At 33.3% G+C, this 20,943-nt stretch overlaps 1 protein-coding gene across 1 annotated transcript; it reads left to right on the top strand.

Moving 5' to 3' along the window:
- Positions 1-170: 170 nt before the first annotated feature.
- On the top strand, positions 171-19,160 carry LOC106058202 (AFG3-like protein 2). The gene is made up of 20 exons (XM_056035934.1): positions 171-348; positions 1,613-1,757; positions 2,413-2,497; positions 3,032-3,203; positions 3,401-3,475; positions 4,320-4,444; positions 5,115-5,187; positions 6,801-6,907; positions 7,565-7,668; positions 8,174-8,310; positions 8,867-9,020; positions 9,594-9,723; positions 10,571-10,668; positions 11,767-11,877; positions 13,609-13,724; positions 14,652-14,732; positions 14,889-15,008; positions 16,071-16,265; positions 16,909-17,023; positions 18,035-19,160. The coding sequence occupies exons 1-20, from the start codon at positions 268-270 to the stop codon at positions 18,124-18,126; spliced, it is 2,316 nt and encodes a 771-aa protein (XP_055891909.1). The 5' UTR covers positions 171-267; the 3' UTR covers positions 18,127-19,160.
- Positions 19,161-20,943: the final 1,783 nt, after the last annotated feature.

The raw sequence follows: 20,943 nt of genomic DNA, 5'->3' as shown, positions 1-20,943 counted from the left end.
AATGAGCGAAAAAGATTAGTAAAGAGAATTTGGTTGGGGTAAAAAGTATGTTTTGTATGGAAAAAAAGCAGAAGGCCGATAAAAAAAAAAAAGTGAGATATACTGATTAACAATGATTCTAGATATATTTTAGATATAGACGTCAAAATAGCCAAGAATCTTCTTTGTATGGAGTTTGAAAGGGTGAAGAATAGAAGAGTAGTAAAAAGTTAGGTAACCGAAAGACAACATTGACTGCAATAACATTGAACTTTCTGTTCTTCAACTATGGCTCATCGTTTTATTTCTAATGCAAAGAATTTCGAAGTGATAAATAAGACTGTTTTAAAAAGTTGCATATTTCAATTGGTAATAAATCTATAATATGAGTTTTAGTATTTTAAAAGTAATAATGGCAATATGTTTGTCAGTCCTCATGATTGTTGACTTGTTTTGGCCGGGCTTGTTTATGTCAAAATCTGTGTCACACAAAAAAACACAAGTTCGACTTAACTAGGGACAAGAATGTAAATAATTTGATAAATTTAGAGGTGCTTCTAATTATGCAGTATAGATCTAGATCTAATTCTACATTTAAAATCATGAGTATTTTTGTAAAGATTTAGAATTTAAGATTTTGAATGTCTTAAAATTGATTTACTTTAAGTTTTAGTACTTAAGCACTTTAGCATGAGCCTGCTGGGTTAAAAAACAACAACTCAGAATTTCCTTGTTACATTGACTTAGATTAAGTGAACTAACAAAAACTGAAAAGTGTGAGCAGCCAATACATCTTAGTTTTTGCCGATGACCTTTGACTTTAGAGATAGATAGACTTGAATACTTGAAATATGCTGAATCATTGAAAACACTGATGCAATCATTAAAAAAAATTTTTTTTTGTACAATCTGTGGTAACTTGGGTAATTTAGTTATATCATTCTGATGCTCATTTTAATGAAAGATTACCATAAAGGAATCTCAAGGATTGGCTGAATTGTTTCAGCTTAATCTGTTTTTTGTATAATATGTTTTTTTAAAGCTATAAACTTAGATTGAATGCTACTAGTGTAATCATATTGTTAAAGTGAGCATTGTCTGAGTCACAAAACCAAGATGACTAGGAAACTATTAGGCCCTGCCCAGATGAAAACGAACAAATTGCTTCATTATCTTGATCTGCAAAATGGAAAATAATAATTTTTTTCTGTGACATAAAAATTCATTAGCTTTTTAGCTCTTATCATGTTATTGGGATTGAGGGGGGTGTTAGGTACACAGTTGTACCAAAAATATCCAAAAATATTCTGGTTTTAAAATGTTGTTATTCTTGGAAACTTTAGTGCGAAGGATTCTTCATTGAATTTAACTATTAGCATTGCCTAGATATTGATAATTTCCCTTTAAGCTATAAACCATCTACTTACATGAAATGGTACTATGACTAAAAAAAAAAAAAAGAAAATAATTTTGTTTGATGCTCAAATACTGAATATTTCAATTCTCAGGTGATTTTTAAAATTATGTATTATTTCATTTTTTTCACTAGCTATTAATATCAAATCAAATTTTTAAAAACTATAAATAATTTCTTTTGGCATCAATAACTATTCATAGTGTTTTTCTTTAATAGCTTCGCCACAGACACACGCCTGCATGGCTGTCCAATGCAATAAAATTAGAGTCTGTTTGCAAGCATCATGTTTCATTCAATGTGCACACAAGATTATTTACAGATAAACCAAGTAAACCAGACTCACAGTCCCAACAACCTAATGGTAAGTTGCCACATAGTAAAGAGTAAAGTTTCCCCTTTCAGACCTTGTGATTTAAGGGGCAGATGATGTAAAGGTCATCTGTTTCTTTGGCCAACTAAAGAGCTGGGTGTCATGTACCCATTAGAGTTGGGTGGACTCATGGGCACCCTAAAAATCCTGAAATTAAAAAATCCCAGTCTTCACCAAGATTTGAACCCAGGACCCCAGGTTCAGAAGCCAAGAGCTTAACCCCTCAGCCACCGTGTCCCCTCAAGTTGCCACATGCATCAGTAAAAATGTTTATCAGGTTCAACAGTGATCACAAACTATCACAATATAGAATAAAGCTTGGTTGTATTTAAAGTGCAACTAGTCATCCTGTTGTGTGACAGCTGCTTGTCTGAGTCATGTCAGTCATCCTGAGGAGGTAGATCTAATGAGGAAAGACTGTTAAGAATCTTTCTTTGTAATACATTTTACAAATCCTCTTTTAAAGATTCTTTCCTAATATCTAGACTGCAGCTGTGCATCAAGGATTGGCCTCTTTAGTCACACAAGAAATTCCAAACAGAAAAGATCGTCTCTCGAGATGTAAAATGCCACAAAAAATTGGTTGATTTTGTTGATTTCATTTCTGTCTTACTTTTTTTCTAATTTTTGAATTATTTTTTAACAGATAAAAAGTCATCTAAAATCCCTCCTCCGACACAAGAAGAAACAGGTTTCAAATTTCGTCTTAAAATTGGCGATTATGAGTACAAGTAAGTGGTGATAATAAAATTAATTTCTGTGTTTATCTACTCCAATTTGTAATAGAAATATTAAAAGATAGTATCAATTTTCTTTTGTGGGATGAAATTTTATAACTGGATTTTATCACATTTTATGCATGCAGAGAGTTATTATGCAAGGCATTTAAAAGGGTTTGAGTTTCTTGAGCCCTCACTAAGAGCTTGATGATGAAGGTTAACAAGGCTTTATTGTGTAGCTGACATGTATCAGGGACCAAATAAGGACATCATGCTCCTTTGTATAATTAATATATTATATCAACAGGCCCTATGTCTGTACCTCTAACTCTATTCATCCCTCTCCTTTCTACGAAGTTTCATTTTTCTTCCTGCGACAAACAAGACTTAAAAACATAAAGCAAACTAAAGGCTTGCATGAAACAAAATAAGTATATATTGGACAATGTTTGGATGGTATTCAATTTAAAAGAAAAAAAAAATTTTTTAAGGGAATAATGTTATGAGTCTTGTTTTTAACAAAATGTGTTTTTATTTTTATTTCAGCTCTGGTGGAGGGGGAGGGAAAGGGGGTAAAAAATCCAACTGGCCAGATGAAAAACAAATGTTCATAATGGGCACTATAGGAAGTGTACTACTTGTCTATACGCTTTATTCCACACAGTACAGAGAGATAACCATGAAAGAGTTTTTCCAGAATTACCTTTCTAGTGGCATGGTAAGGCCTGTACTAGTATTAGTTTATGTGTTGATCAATTTTTTAAAATCTATTATAAAATAATAATCAATTCACCATCTTTCTTTTAAACTTATTTCATTTTACAAAGAATGTCCTTGTTTGGTTAATTTTGATTCATGTTGTGACAAAAAAAAAAGGTCTTACTTTGTTCATCATCTCAAGGTTTTTGGTTTCAGGTTGAACAAGTGGAGGTCATTAACAATAAATGGGTTCGAGTCAAGTTTATGCCAGGCTCACACATTGATGCGTCAGTAAGTGATGACCAGTTTATTTATAGGTTAATGAAACATAACACTATCTCTTAACTTGAACATATGTTATAATGTATTAATGTATTCATAAAAAGGAAAACATAAGTCTGATTTGATACCAGAAGGTTCATACTGCAGGTGAAGTTTTTAAATGGTTTATTTCTATGCGCAACAATTAGAATGTTTTGTGTGGACTACACACCAAAGAGGAGGCGCAGTGGCTGAGCGGTAAAGCGATTGACTTCCGAACCGGGGTCCGGGGTTCGAATCCTGGTGAAGACTAGGATTTTTAATTTCTAGATCTTCAGGCGCCTCTGGTTGGTCGTTGTGCTGGCCACATGACACCCTCATTAACTATAGGCCACAGAATCAGATGACCTTTACATCATCTGCCCTATAGACCACAAGGTCTGAAAGGGGAACTTTTTTTTACACACCAAAGAAATTCAAAGGATTTAAGTACCCATAGTCATTAGAGTTAGTTTCATATTCTGTTTACTAGATTGTAACTTTCAACTGTCGAATAAGACTTAGGTCATGATCATTCTGTTAGGTTCAGTTTACAGAAAAAGGGACCAAATACTGACAGCTTTGTTATTTTTAGACTGATTTCATTTATGTTTAATTATTCATTGCATTGATTATTGAATATTTTTAAGTTCTCAGTTTTTGTTTTAATTATAGTATGAAATGATTTGCATTCTTGAAGGTATTAATGTTACTTTAAGTTATACAAAACAGTTTTAGTATTTTGCAGTAAATCTGATTTTCCATGAAACTTTCAAGTAAAAAAAATAAATTCTCCACACTTGTAACTCTTTTGATGAATGTCTCTTTGTCTTAGAACACAATATGGTTCACGATAGGAAGTGTGGAAACATTTGAACGCAACTTGGAGAAAGCTCAGATAGAGATGAACCTAGACCCTTCCAATTTCATTACAGTTGTATATAAAAAAGAAAGAGATTGGTAAGTAGCTTCCTGTTTGTTGAGTGACCTAGTTTTATTTATTATTTTCTAATATCTATGATTGTTAAAATGACATGCCACAAAGTACACAGTTATTTTGAGGCCAGAGTAAATTTGAGACATTGATCTTATGAAAAACAATAGCCTCAAGTTTCTTTTTTCCTTTCTTTCTTTCTTTCCATTTCATTTCTTTCTTTCCATTTCTTTCTTTCCATTTTCTTTTCTTTCTTTCCATTTCTTTCTTTCTTTCCATTTCTTTCTTTCCCTTACTTTCTTTCCATTTCTTTCTTTCCATTTCTTTCTTCTTTCTTCCTTCCTTCCTTCCTTATTTCTTTCTAATTTAAAAACGGGGTATTTGCCAGTATCAACTTCACTACCAGTATTAATAGATTCAAAACAATATATCACTATGAGTCACTTTTGATGAAAATACTTGAGCCAAGTTGAAATGGCTAAAACTGTACAGATTACCTATTTTACCTGTTGCCTATATCCAGAGCATAGGTCACCATTAGACATTTGGCAGGCACTGACCAAACTTCTATCATGTCTTTTTTGTAAACCTCTTACCCAGCTATATACATAACATTCAGTTTTGTGATCATTTTTTAAATTTTTATGTTAATTTTGAAGGGGCAATTTCTTGATCATTTTTGTTTTGACTTTTCAGGGGCAGTATACTTTTAAATGCCATGGGATGGATTCTACCTCTAGCTGTGATGATTTGGTTGTTCAGGAGAGGAGTAAGTAGAGAGTGTGTATGGCATAAGTGTGTGACTTTAACAAGTGAAGACGCATCATGATCTTTTGTGGATCTAATGTTATTAAAGTCTTATGTTTCATTCCTTTTTTATGATGCTAGTAAAACACCAGAATACTTCTTTCTTCCTATTTTTTTTTTCTCATCATAAACTATCTTGTAGAGATAGGCTGAGTGGTAAAGCGAATGGCACCCAAAACGGGGTCCCGGGTTTGAATCTTGGGGAAGACTGGGATTTTTAATTTTTTGGGATCTTTTAGGGCGTCTCTGAGTCCACCCTGCTCTAATGTGTACCTGACATTAGTTGGGGAAAAGTAAAGGCAGTTGGTCATTGTGCTGCCACATGACACTCTGGTGGTTAACTGTTGTTTACAGAAACAGATGACCTTTACATCATCTGCTTTATAGATCACAAGGTCTGAAAGGGGAACTTTATACTGTATGATGTAATATCTTTCACCAAAATGCTATTTCTCTTCATTAAGACTCCAAAAATGAATCTACTAGAGATCTAGTTGTTTGTCTGTAATATATCTGATTTGAATTTAATATAGATCTAGTTGTTTGGCTCTAATATATCTGATTTGAATTTAATATAGATCTAGTTGTTTGGCTGTAGTATATCTGATTTGAATTTAATATAGATCTAGTTGTTTGGCTGTAGTATATCTGATTTGAATTTAATATAGATCTAGTTGTTTGGCTGTAGTATATCTGATTTGAATTTAATATAGATCTAGTTGTTTGGCTGTAATATATCTGATTTGAATTTAATATAGATCTAGTTGTTTGGCTGTAATATATCTGATTTGAATTTAATATAGATCTAGTTGTTTGGCTGTAATATATCTGATTTGAATTTAATATAGATCTAGTTAATTCTAGTTGTTTGGCTGTAATATATCTGATTTGAATTTAATATAGATCTAGTTGTTTGGCTGTAATATATCTGATTTGAATTTAATATAGATCTAGTTAATTCTAGTTGTTTGGCTGTAATATATCTGATTTGAATTTAATATAGATCTAGTTGTTTGGCTGTAATATATCTGATTTGAATTTAATATAGATCTAGTTAATTCTAGTTGTTTGGCTGTAATATATCTCATTTGAATTTAATAGAGATCTAGTTGTTTGGCTGTAGTATATCTGATTTGAATTTAATATAGATCTAGTTGTTTGGCTGTAGTATATCTGATTTGAATTTAATATAGATCTAGTTGTTTGGCTGTAGTATATCTGATTTGAATTTAATATAGATCTAGTTGTTTGGCTGTAGTATATCTGATTTGAATTTAATAGAGATCTAGTTGTTTGGCTGTAGTATATCTGATTTCTGAATTCTTGTTTCTGAAGTTGATTAATTTTTATTAAAAATATTTTTGTTTAGAGGTCCATACATTAACATCTTTTTTTTAAGCAAGTACCTGTAGTTGAATAAATTTAAACCTATTTATTTATAATTAATAATTTAATAAATGTTTGTGTCATGACCTTTTTGCCTGTCATTTCCTGCTGTTCCAAAACATTATAACTGTAAAATGTTAGTACAAGATAGGAAAGAAACATACATTTTAATTTTTTGTTCAATTGCAGCCTCTTGGTAAGCCTGGTGGTGGCAGGGGTGGATCATCAGGTGGAATGTTTGGCTTCTCCCAGACAACTGCCAAAGTTTTGGAAAAAGACATTGGTGTCAAATTTAGGTCAGTGTCTTTATTTCTATCTTAGTTATTTTCATTCTAATGGATTGTTCTTTGAACATTGTTATATTGAATTTCACGATGACTAATTCATGGATGCAAGACTGCTGGCTATATTATTTATAATTAACAACGTTGAAACAATAGAGCACTATAAGAGCAGTGAAACATTCAGGCACTGAAACTTTGACCCATTTTGGTTCAAGGAATTGAAGAATCATACAAATATACATACATACAAATATACATACATACATACAAATATGAGTCATGTGAATCATGGTTTCAACTACCTATTAGCTTTATAACACATCTGTGTGGACATGATAAACTACATAACTTACATATTCCTGTAAAACCAACCGGAGCATAGAGCCGCAACCACGGAGCTCAGTTATGAGCAGCTTTCTTCATCTGCTCCCATGTTATTCCAGTATCCCCAGCTTTGCTGATGCCCGACCTCTTCCAGGTTCTTTCTTGTTCTCCACACTTTAATTCTGAGCTTGCTGAAATTGTCCAATTTACTGGAGCAATTTAATCTAGTTTTTGAGATCTCTATATATTTTTATCTGACTAAGCTGTTACCTATATTTCATGTATAAATCTGAGTAAATATTCTCCATTCAAAATGTTTACATTTTGTATCCTTTATTAATCCAGTGATGTTGCTGGCTGTGAGGAGGCCAAACTAGAAATCATGGAGTTTGTCAACTTTTTGAAAAATCCCCAGCAATACCTTGACCTTGGTGCTAAAATCCCCAAAGGTATGCTATATTTCTTATTAGCCAAACATTTTATACTGCCAATTTTTTTTTTTAGAATGGAAGTTGCTTACATGCTATAATTATAATGCAGTAGCTAAATTTTTGTCAAGTATGTATAGTTGACCTGTTAGGTTTTTATCTAAGAAGTTGTTTTTTTTTCTTTTAATTGTTTAATTTTTTTACAATATTGTTCTGCAAACATGCATTTTTGTTTAGTGATAGAGTGATGTATATGATTAAAGAACATGTTATATGTAGCTCTTGCTACATTTATATTTATCATGTTTTAGATGTAATAGCGTCTTCACCTCTTTTCCTTCATGTTTTCTCATGAGAAATGTAGCTAGAAATGGAGTGACTTTATTTGACTGTTATTCCAGTTTTTGTCTGAACTCTAGTTCTCAAGTGTTTTACAACCAAGTCAAGCAGAAACTCAAATTATTGACTAAATCATTCTAATTGTTCTGGTCATATATAGCTAGTAACAAAACTCAAATGTCTTCAGGTGCAATGTTGACTGGCCCACCAGGCACAGGTAAAACACTGCTGGCCAAGGCCACAGCTGGAGAGGCCAATGTTCCATTCATAACTGTGTCAGGCTCAGAGTTTTTGGAAATGTTTGTTGGGGTTGGGCCATCCAGGGTAAGTGTTTGTTGCTTATAATTAATAGAAGAAAACTTTCTCAGTTTAAACCATCATACATTTCAGTGTAGATTTTTTTTTTCACATACTGTACAACTCCCTAACTTCTTTCTAATTTTCAAATGATTTATTTTGACTACACATTACATAAAATGTCTTGTTTTGTAGCTATTTAATATTTAGCCTAAGCAAGATAAAGACAAATATTTATTCTAATGTTTTTCACTCATCTTCTTGTTCGAAAGAGCTTAATGTAAAACTGAATTATTTTATTTGTTCATCTAATGAGAACTTAATGCTCTATGTCTCAGACTTATTTATTTCTTTGGCAAACATCAACATATATTTTTCTTAGTTATCTTTCACCAAAGGCTGTTAAATTAGTAGCTTTTTTAAAAATATTGTTACAGTAAAGTTCACTGGTCTTCAGAGAAAGCAAGGAATAATTATTAGTCCCTTAATAAGAGTTGGTACAGGTATTAGGACTTTTTTGAAGTAAATTTTTTGTTTCAAATGTGTGATCTGTTTGATTCAAATTTAAATGCTATGCAAACAGGTGCGTGATATGTTTGCCCTGGCCAGGAAAAAAGCTCCCTGTATTCTGTTTATTGATGAGATCGATGCTGTGGGCAGAAAGAGAAGTGGTCGCAACTGGGGCGGCAACAGTGAGCAGGAGAACACTTTGAACCAACTTCTGGTTGAAATGGATGGTAGGTTTTACCATTTAGTTATACTGGCTTATCTCAGCCTCCTTTCAAATCAGATCTAATCTCCATAGTCTCTTGTTAGTCTTTTATTTTTAATATCTTTTTATCCCAAACTATTTTTTTTCTACCCTAGAAGATTCATTAAAATGCTATGTTGCATTTGACTTCTATGTTATTTATTAACAATCAAGTAACACAAGTCAGAAATTTAAATTTGGAATTATTAACAATCTACCAGTACATTTAACACAAAGACATGAACGTCAATATTTTGATAAATAAACTCAACCATGTTTTTGTTTTGCAAACCTTATTGACTTGTGCCATAAAAAAACAAACTACATAGCATAGTCATTTTTGATACTATCATCAACAGGATATTTTAATTTCATGTTGTAATGTTGAAAAAAAACAAACAAATTTTTATTCTGTTTTTGTTTTGCAAACCTTATTGACTTGTGCCATAAAAAAACAAACTACATAGCATAGTCATTTTTGATACTATCATCAACAGGATATTTTAATTTCATGTTGTAATGTTGAAAAAAAACAAACAAATTTTTATTCTGTTTTTAGGTTTCAACACACAGACTGGAGTTGTGGTACTAGCAGCTACCAACAGAGTTGACATACTTGACCCAGCATTGTTGCGTCCTGGTCGCTTTGACAGGCAGATTTACGTGCCTCTGCCAGACATAAAAGGAAGGTAAATTACCTGTCAAAAGATGTTTACTATAAAAGCTACCTTCATTGTTTGACTTAGCAAGGTCATTTTAGAAAATAGTCAATATGTACCCAAATTATTGTCCATAAACAACTTGCATAGTTTTTATATTACTGTTACTTCATGAAAACAAGATTATATAGCAATAGTGACAATTGTTATCCCAGTAATCCAAGTGGATAACGGTTTTGCCTGCATCAGGTGTGGAAAAATATGGAGATTGCAACTGGGCTTGAATACTCATGTTTAACACGGCACTCATCCTTATTTTTCAAAAATTGAAGGCATTGTCATAATTATTATTAATCCAAGCAAAATTATATAGCACATAATATATTTGTATCAATGGCAAACTAAATAGTTTTCAGTTTATTATGTCAATCTGAAATAGTATTAACTATCTACTCACCCAGATGTAAAATCTCTTTTATTCATGATTCAAATACTTCCCATACCTGTAGTGTCATTTATTCATAACATTCAGTAAGCAAAAAAACATGATAAACTCTTAAAAAAATGTAAAGTACTCCTTTCAGACCTTGCGATCTATGGGGCAAATGATGTAAAGGTCATTTGTTTCTATGGCCAACAGTAAACAAGGGTGTCATGTTGCCAACACAATGACCAATCACCTTTACATTACTTTACTTTACTTTAGCTGGGCGGACTCAGGCGGCCCTGACAATCATGAAATTCAAAATACCAGTCTTTACCACAATTAATACGCTAGACCTCCAGATTCAGAAGCCAAGCATATTACAACTCAGCAATAATATTCAAAATAATTGTCAAGTGACTTACCTTTTCCTTTATTTTTATTTGTCCACAGAGCTTCAATTTTCAAAGTTCACTTAAGTAATCTCAAAACAGAATTGTCCATCAGTGAACTAGCGCGTAAAATGGCAGCTCTGACACCTGGCTTTTCTGGTAACTGGCATTGTTGCAGTCTATCATGTAGAAAATAAGAAAAAAAAGAAAATGTCATGGCAATTTATATACATTTAGAGTCTGTAAAATGTTTTTTTTAGAGTACATTACCTGACAGTGATCCTCATAATGCTGTCAGACCTGCCTACCGTTACGCAAATGCGTATTCGTTACGCAAAATCTCCCAAAAATGACCGCCAGTACGCAAATACGCATTTAACCCGTCGCGTTATGCATTTCGTATGCTTTTTTTTCTCCTCTCTAGACTAGCTTACAAGCGGCCACGGAGGTCACGCTAAGCCCACCTGTGTGGAGAGGGGCGAAACAGAAAAGGTGGGGTGAACACAATGTGCCCAGATCTATACGTTGATTGGTTCTTAATAGCAATTAGATGTCTAGAAATGAAGAACGCGTGAGTGAGGGAGTGGCGGGCTGGTACCAGGTTGGTACCGTCAGTTAGCTGATACACCAACGTGACTTTTTTTTTTTTGTAAGTTCATGAGTAGAAATTAATTATGTTGGTGCATTCCTGATTCTCGTATTCATTTGTATAGAAAAAAAATCGAAGAGCTATCGATTCAAAACACATTGAGTGACATTGTAGATATCTAGTCTAGATCTAGATCTGGATTCTAGATCTAGAATCTAGATAACTTGTTATACAGGAATAGATCTAGCTCGAGTCTAGCTTGTCATTACGTTATGATTCTCTACATTACCCTACAAACTAGTTATAGATCTAGATCTAGTATGATTTAGAATTTAGATTGACTAGATCTAGATTGATAACATCTACTACCATCTAGTCTAGATCTATACTAGATTCTTAGTCTTAGTATAGAAGTAGATTATATTCATTATATAGACATAGATCTAGTCTAGATATCATCTCTATTGATCTAGATTTAGATTGTAGATCTAATCATGACATCTAATATTATATATTATATATATATATATGACAAAATAGATGATCACGTAAGTGTTACGCATTCTGATGCCAAAATACGCATTTTGACCGTAAGTGTTACGCATTTGGACTTTTTTTTGGTAGGCAGGTCTGTGCTGTGTATTCAACATTCTCTGGTTTCCCTTCAGGTGCTGATATCGCCAACGTGTGTAATGAAGCAGCTCTGATAGCAGCAAGAGATCTGAACACTTCCATTCAACAGAAGCACTTTGAGCAGGCCATTGAAAGAGTGGTGGCTGGTAATAATAATTCACACTATATATTTGCTTGATGGATATGGTAGCTCTTGTTTAGTGTTCCTGTGTTGTTCTTTATTTGTTTGTTACTTTTTGTTTTCATTTAGTTGTTGTTGTTTTGTTTTCTAAATAATATATAGACTTGGCTTCCGAACTGGGGGTTCTGTGTTCAAATCCTTGTAAAGACGGATTCTTAATTTTGGGATCTTTAGGACGACTGTGAGTCCACCCAGCTCTAATGAGTACCTGACATTAATTTGGGAAAAGAAAAAGCGGTTGGTTGTTGTACTGCCCACATGACACCCTAGTTAACTGTGGGTCAAAGAAACAGATGACTTTTACATCATCTGCCCTATAGATAGCGTGGATCTGAAAGGGGAGCTATTACAATGGAATACTTTTAAAATATTACATTATGATGTGTTGTTGTTGCTGTGTGTAAATACTATTCTAATTCAAAATATTCAGATGTAATATTAAAATTAATTTACCACCTGAGTTCAGCCTGACAGATACACTATATACACACAGTCAAACATAAAGTAAATATGATTTAATACTATGATATATATTCAGTGATAATGAATAAATGTAATAAATACAGTGTTTATTTAAAGATCTATATTAAGATATATATAATAAATGAAACAGTTCTTTTGTATTAATGTAAGTAAGTGCCTTCTAAATGATGTAGATCTATATAATTTGTCATACACTCATCAATGAGATTCCAATAATATCACAACACCAGCAGTGATCCAAGAACATCATATCATCCACAACTGCCAAATGAAACCTCAAAACTGTCTAGAAACACCAACACTGACAATATCACTCAAGGATTGACACAGTCAATAATATCACAACACCAGCAGTGATACAAGAACATCATATCATCCACAACTGCCAAATGACACCTCAAAACTGTCTAGAAACACCAACACTGACAATATCACTCAAGGATTGAAACACAGCCACTTTTGAACTGACAATGCAACATCAACACTGGCGATGGCAATCAAAGGCTGATACTTCTAAAAGCCAATTCTGGCACATAATGAAAAAAAAAAAAATTAACTTCTAATCTAAAACTAAAAATATGGAACAAATCCACATATAAAATATCATAAAATAAAGCTTACCCTAAACATGGGTCAAAGAGTCCTACCAAAGAATAGGTCCAAGGCAATAAGGCTAAGACTGTCCACTTGCTCAAAAGCCAAGAAACTTTTCCAGACCCAAAACACGGCTTATTTCAATAAGCTCAAAATTGTGACAAGCAACCAAAAAATAAGATTTGTCTACTTATGTCAGTTATGAAATAGGACCAAGAAAAATAAGTGTCAATGACGTACGACATATATGACAGCTAAGAATAAGGTGGTGCATTTTTATGGAACAAATTACAGTTTAAAAAGCGGTACTCTCCTTTTTGTTTTACAATGTATGAGATACAAAGAATAAACATATAATCTCTACACCAAAACTGACTGCAACACTTTCATATATGTGACACCAGAAACACAAGCTAAGATCAGACATTTTTTTTTTTTTTTGTAATATGTTTATGTATTATTCTGTAACAAGGCTTTGTAAATCTGCAATTTTCTGGGGATTTCTTAGTTGTTTTTTTTTTGTAATTCTGTGGTTTGTCCTAATACTTTTACTCTATGATTCTGTTAATTTACTTGCATTCAATCAAAAGAGTGTTTTAATGTCATTACATACTTTCAGGTCTTGAAAAAAAAACTCAAGTGCTACAGCCTGAAGAAAAAAAGACAGTGGCTTACCATGAAGCTGGACACGCTGTGACTGGCTGGTTCTTGGAGCATGCTGACCCACTCTTGAAAGTAGGAACATAAATATCTGCATTTAACGAACAAAGCACCATTTTGTTTATGTACAAGAACTAGAACTAAAACCCTGGACACAAAACGGATGATATTAAACCACTTCCCAATTTTTTAAAAGAAATACCTAGGCATTCAAAAGATTCAATGAATTAGTACAACTGAACTAATGCTACTTAACTTAGGGCCTTTCTGTTATTCTCTCTCAGGAAGACTCAATATGACTTTATGCCAGTATTTCCCAAACTGTGTTCTGTGGTACCCTAGTGTTTGGCCAGGCCTGAATAGGCAAGGATTACTGGAATAATTAACTATTAGGCCACCACGTGAACTAATCTCTGTAAAAAATAAGTAAAGTGTTCTGCTAACTATTTAGAATCTGTGAAGTGTTCGTTGGAGAAAAAGGTTTGGGAACCACTGCTTTATTCCATAATGAAAGCTATAAGGAGAGCTTGTTATAGATTAGTGATTCATTTCTGTTGTCTAGGGAATCTGTAAAATGTAAAATGTTTTACATGTTTGGGATGTTCCTTCAGAGTTGAAGATAATTACTTCCTAGTCCAAACCTCCCGCAGGATGACAGGGGATGGGAGCGGGCAGGGTTTGAACCCGGGACCATCGATAAATCTGAACGACAGTCCAGCGCGCAAACTGCACGACCAGGCAGCCATCCTGTTTATTCATTCACCCTTAACAAAAGTCAGAGGCTAAAGGTTGTAAATCTTTTACAATAGGAGCTCCTCCAGTAAAAGATTTTCCTTTCTTAGTTGAAGTTGTATTAGGGCTGTGCAACATATGTTATAAACTTGAAAGTACATCTCTTCATTTCTCATTTATTATTATTTGAGCATCTTATATTTCATCTTATATTTCCTTGCTGGTCAACAAAGTTATGTGTGTGACAGTTGTGTTTTTATTATGTTGCAGGTTTCAATTATACCTCGTGGCAAAGGCCTTGGCTATGCTCAGTATTTACCTAAGGAGCAGTACCTATATACACAAGAACAGGTAGGAGATAATTTATTCAAGCTTAAGTTTTTTCCATGTTGGTCAGTGAATTCTTATGAAACCAACACACCCTAGAAAAAATCAGCTCTCTATGAGAAGCTAAAATATTTTTTGTTTAAATTTACTGAACACTTTTATTTTTTTATTTTCCTTCAGTTGCTGGACAGGATGTGCATGATGCTGGGTGGGCGTGTCTCCGAACAAATATTCTTCAGCAAAATCACAACAGGAGCCCAGGATGACCTCAGGAAGGTCACACAGACAGCTTATTCACAGGTCTTTGTTTTTCTTTTACTAATTTTACCCCCAAGAAATGAAGGAATAATTGGTAATTGACAGCTTCAAAATATTTGAATAGCAATATAATTTGTTTTAAGGAATAAATGGTAGTGTTAAATTTATCACATATACTAAGGCTTGTCTTCAGTCCAAAGATTAATGAGGAGCTGTGACCTACATATTTTGCAAAAATTATATTGCCTCCAGCCTGCTCTGAGTATTTTTTAAATGATAATTGGCTCATGCAGGCCAACGATTCTTTACACCAAATGCCATCCACAGTGACACAGAAGTCTGAGACGGCTGTGAACAACAGATAGACGTAATTTTAATTAGGAATTTCCGTCTCCTAGACTGCCTGCCCACCAAGCATATAGAGCCTAGTTTGACAAAAGGCAGAATTGCAGTTTTTTTTTCATCTTTGCTATAAGCACTAAAGTCTCATCTAATAACTAAATAATCAATAACTGGTTAAGAAAATTTAAATTTGTGGACTGTGAAAGAATTTGAAAAAAATGAATGAGGGAGATAAATGATTGTTACTAGCTGAATGTAAGTGTATAATTGCCTGGTTTTGGGGAATGCACTCAAGACTACCTGCCACTGTCACCTGCCATCCTACGGGAGGCCTAGGCTAGAATGTAATAATCTTTAATTCTGAATATTGAATTCAAAGTAAAACAAACAAAAACTAAATCACAAAACAAAAAATGTAATCAAAACATTGTACAATTTTCCTAGGTCCATCCTTATTTGTATGTTTTCCCTTTTGTGTGTCTCTCTTGTACCTGGTATTAAATAGCCTACTTTTAACAAGACTGTCGGATGATTACATAAAGGCATACCAAACTATTTGACCATGACAATGCTGCGTATGTTCCAATAAAAGTGACAGATTATGTTTCTAAACCTTTTCTAGAATCTTTATAATCTTTATATCATTTGTATTGATTTACCAATGAATAAAACATTACAACTTAGTGTTAACCATTAAAGCAGCAATGCAGCCTTGTGAATATGATATCTATTTGAACTTGCTTTGTGACTTTGTCCATACAGGTGGTTATGTTTGGCATGAATGAGAAAGTGGGTCAGCTGTCTTTTGACATGAACCAGCAGGGGGACATGGCCTTCACAAAGCCATACAGCGAGGCCACGGCTCAAATGATTGATGAGGAAGTGCGTCAGATTGTGAACAATGCCTACCAGCGAACACTGGACCTGCTCAGCAATCACAGGGAGCATGTGGAAAAAGTAAGACCAAGTGGGATGGATATTTCCCTGTCGTAAGACAAATTGGACTTGGTGTTTGGTGTTTCTTGCTTTAAAACAATATGGGCTTAATAATTTCTGTCTTAAGATGGAGTGTGTTTATTGCCTGACTTAAGGCAGTAGAAGCCTTGAAAGAGGGGTAATAGTTACTATTAATTTTTTCCTACATACTTTCATTGAATACACAAAGTTTGACAGTCTACACATATTTGATTGCGTGACGGTAATTGTTAAATTTAAAAAGATAAATTTATTGCAAATATTTTTCATTTCATTTATTCAGTTTCTATCATTGAAATATAAATAAACTTAAGGAAAACTCAATAAAACTTGGCAACAGATTTCCTTTTGTGTAATGACTTGAGAAAATAAAAGCTACAGCACTTTTCTTGTAACTTCTGACTGGGTTAGATGTTAGCATACAATTAAATGAGACTTTAACTTTACAGTGAATTACCTCCGCCCCCCCCCCCCCCCCGCGCCCCCCAACATCCATTACTCCTTTCACCAAAATACTGATTTTTTTTTTCACAATTGACCTGCTTCACTAAGGGTCACTAGAATTTGTATAAATTTGCTATTATTATCATGTCTTAATGAAATGAATCATTATTTTCAATTACAGGTGGCTTTAAGGCTACTAGAAAAAGAAAAGTTAGACAAAGATGACATGGTAGAGCTTCTGGGCAAGAGACCCTTTGCAGAGAAGTCAACCTATGAGGAGTTTGTGGCTGGGACAGGTAATGAAAAGTTCCCTTATAAAAAATTGTATCATCCTCTTGACCTGCTTTATTGAACTGTGAAGGTATTGATTGATAAGTCAATGTCCAACCACCAAATCGTCTCAAGCCCCTGTGGGTAAACATAATGGCATTCTGAGTACAACTTCAGATTGGAAATGCCAAGAGCTCATCTTGTTATGCTGAGGCAAGCAAAGACTCTTAGCCCATAGTGTGTTTTTTTTTTAAAGTTTTTAGTAGCTTAAAGCAGTTGCTAGAAAGAATCCATATTTTGATAGACCTTTGAGATTTTCAATTAATGGTTAATCACAGTAATTGTCTTTTGTTTACAACTTGAACTAACACAGTAACAACAAAAATAGAAATAATAATAAAAAGGAATATGGAGAAATGCGTTGGCAGTATAAGGAAGAGGAAAATTGGGCGAGATTCGGAAATAAATAGCTAAAGATTAGCAACGTCAAGGACACCAAATTTAAAGATCACTGTTGTTTGTTAAACGTTTTACATGTTTCGGATGTTCCTTCAGAGTTGAAGATTATATACTTCCTAGTCCAAACCTCGTTGGATGACGTTAGATGGAAGGGGCAGAGTTAGATCCAGAGACCATCGATAAATCTGAATGACAGTTCAGCACAACACTCTACAACCAAGCAGCCATTCATGAAAATATTGTCAACTAAATATCTCAAGAGTAGCAGCTCGTCTTCTTTTTGACTTTGTTTGATTACCGACAATAAGTTAACCATTTGTTTTTAACTGTGTTTTAGTTGTACCACAATTCTTTAATACACTTTCTTATTTCTATTATTTTGTGCAACAAATGAAAGAGCTTGAAAATTTAATTCTGCAGTGCTTGAATTAAAAAAAAATTCCCAGCTTAACAATTCTTCCTATAGTCCTGGGATACACAGAAAAGTTGCTTTTAGTTATCCACCATTGATGAGTATCTCCACTAGAAATGGACAAATGTTTCATTACTCTAATTCAATTTTGTATCTTTTCCACTAGGCTCTTTTGATGAAGATACGACATTGCCGAAAGGATTGGAAAATTGGAACAAGGAAAAAGAAAAGAAAGATCCTGAAGCTGTTGAATCTTAGTAGCTTGTAAATGAGTGACTTTGTCAGTGCATATATCAATCTTTTAGTCTTGTTTGATGAGAATGGCACAATGTGAGAGATTTGTTTCACCTCAGTATCATGGCTCTTTTGTGTAGTTTTTTTTTATATTTTTGGCATCAGTTATTGGTAAAGGTTTCAGTTGGTAACTTCAACAACTGAATGTAAACATGAAGAAATTTAAAGGCAAGGGTTTACTTGGGCAGTGTCAATCTTCCATTAAGATGACAGTTTTGAAAAGTGAATCCTTTGTTGATGCTAATAGAAATAATAATAATCTATATTATCCTTGAGGAAATTTGTCTTACAGTTGACCATTACATAAAACAAAATATTATAAGATCAAATGAATTACACACAAAATATATGTTCATGCCACATATCAAAGCTAACAGGTTGTTGTTGTTTTTTTATATGTAACTACTACTTCCTAAAACATTGAAGTGTTGGTATACATACACAGATTTTTTAAAAATGTCTGAACTAAGCACATGAAATCAACTTTGATTTGTCAAGTCTTTAGAAAAATAAACATTTTAGCATTTTACTTTTCATTAGAGAGTTGACTGAACATCACAATATAGGTCATATAGAAATAGTTTTCAAAGGCATTACCCTCCATGTACAATCTTTTGAAGCCAAGTCATAGTTCTTTATTTAAAAATGATGTGTTTCTATGTTGTGTGGTACCGGTAGCATAAGTCTGTTTCTCAGAGAGTGGCCAGATTTTTATTATATATTTTTTTAAAATTCTGTAACAAGTTTGTTGTCTTCAAGTTCATTTAAGAAATATATTTGGCTGTATATCTGTTATGTGTGTGCAAGGAAAGGTTTGAGATAAAATGTATCATTATATATGTTGCAGTTATTCTCATTATGATCATGCATCTTTTTTTTTTACGTGATGTCAACAAATCTTAGTGCAAAAGCCAAAATATTTTAAATTTGTGTTGGCGTGTTGTTTGTGATGTGCTTATATTGCGTCTTTCATGTTGAATTAAAACTGAGTTTCTAAACTGAGTTGTTTTTTTCTTATATTTGTAGCTGTATTTATTTGTAACTGTTTATTTATACCTCTGTGTGGTAGAGCTAATAAAGAAAGGTAAGGTTAACTACAAAAGCATGCTCCAGTTACTCCTGAATATTTTGGTTATAAGGCATTCATTATAAAGCAACTATGGATCCCCTTATGGAGTTGAATGCTTGGAACAATGTCGCCCATAGAGCAGTTCCCCCAGATCTATCCAATATAACATTAAGTTTGGGATCAGTGGCATCACAGGATCTGCCAGGGTGTGCTTCAAGTAGTCTTAGGGTTGCCATATTTTGGTTATAGTAATATGAAATGACTAACTTTGTAGCATGTAAGGGAATTGCCATGATAGGAAACAATATTGATGCATCCATTCAAACTTATATACAGAGATGTAAGTCTGTGTTAGAATTAATGATTTGAATATATATATATATATTTCTTACATTACCTAATTCATCCAGGGTAACAGCATATTGCATTTGTAGTAGTAAACACCACCTGAAACAATATTGTGCTGATTCAAAGGTCTCAGTCAAGACAGTAAGCTATTTCATTTAGTAATTTAGGCCTGACTGATATTCAAGTTCACCTAAAGCTTCATAAAAAACCAGACCTAAGATGGTGAAGGTTATGGTTTCCCTCATGTTTAGAACAGGATTGTTCTCTGATTTCAACTAATTCATATTTAGAGAAAAGTTTTTTATAAAACTAGATCAAAGTAAAAAGAAATTTAAAATTGGTTAGTGAAATAGCTAATTTTTGTTTTAATGTGAATCATATCTGGCCTAGACAATGAAAACCAAGAAACAAATGTTTCTGAAGGAACTGAGTTCAACTTCTTCATTCCATTTCTGTATTAAAACAAATTTGAAAGAAAAATGTAGAGTTGTTTAAACAGGAAAAATTACTGTACAAGTAAATGTATTGTAAAATGTTTTCCATGTTTCAGATGTTCCTTCAGAGTTGAAGATAATTTACTTCCTAGTCCAAACCTCCCGTAGGACAACAGGGGATGGGCGCAGGCAGGGTTTGAACCCAGGACCCTGGTTAAGTCCGAACAACAGTCCAGCACGCAAACCGCATGACCAGGCAGCCATTCTAATTTAGGAGTCAAATAAACCTTAAAATTAAACTCTCCTCCCCCCCCCATCATGTTGACAAAAGAAAATGCATCTACTGTAGTTTTAAAGACAATAATTCAATAAGTAACTGGTATTTATAAAAAGAGGTTTTATAGTCTGAAAAAGTCAACAGTTTAAATTTTTTAGCAAACGACCTAATTTTTTACACAAAGCTTATCTCCCCTTAGATTAGTACATTTCTATATAAAACAAAATTAATTAAACCACTAATTGATTAACTAATTGGTTAATCTTTTGAATGAATTAATGTGCAAAGTTTCAACTTCATCCCAAAATGGGAAAACAGAGTAATAATATGTACAAGATCCCACCCATAGAAGCAGACAGAGGTGATATAAGCTCTGCATAATTTACCCGAGGTTGCCAAGTGCTGTTCTACATTAGACATTTTTTGTTTGATCTAATGCAAGTAGTAACAAAACAATCTTAAAAAGAGCTTTGGCTTTGGAGAAAATGTTAACATTGCTTATTAAAGCCATTGAAATAACATCTTTGCTGCCTTTTTATTTTCTTCTATTACATTGTTCAAATCTATACTACACTGACATCCACAATTTAATCTTGTCCAAATATATGTCATATAAATTCTAATACAAACAACAATAAACCATTAATTCTATT

Source organism: Biomphalaria glabrata, chromosome 7, assembly GCF_947242115.1.
Source record: "Biomphalaria glabrata chromosome 7, xgBioGlab47.1, whole genome shotgun sequence".
NCBI classification, from domain to species: Eukaryota; Metazoa; Mollusca; class Gastropoda; family Planorbidae; genus Biomphalaria; species Biomphalaria glabrata.
The sequence above is the reverse complement of the archived record's forward strand: the minus strand, read 5'-3'. Positions and strand labels throughout refer to the sequence as shown.

What these genes read in the sequence shown, in the direction of transcription:
- LOC106058202 (XM_056035934.1), top strand. Translation starts at nt 268, where the DNA reads ATGGCTCATCGTTTTATTTCTAATGCAAAGAATTTCGAAGTGATAAAT. An exon ending in AAAGTTGCATATTTCAATTG is followed by an intron (nt 349 to 1,612) that starts GTAATAAATCTA and finishes TTTCTTTAATAG; the next exon opens with CTTCGCCACAGACACACGCC. An exon ending in TTGGGGTTGGGCCATCCAGG is followed by an intron (nt 8,311 to 8,866) that starts GTAAGTGTTTGT and finishes CTATGCAAACAG; the next exon opens with GTGCGTGATATGTTTGCCCT.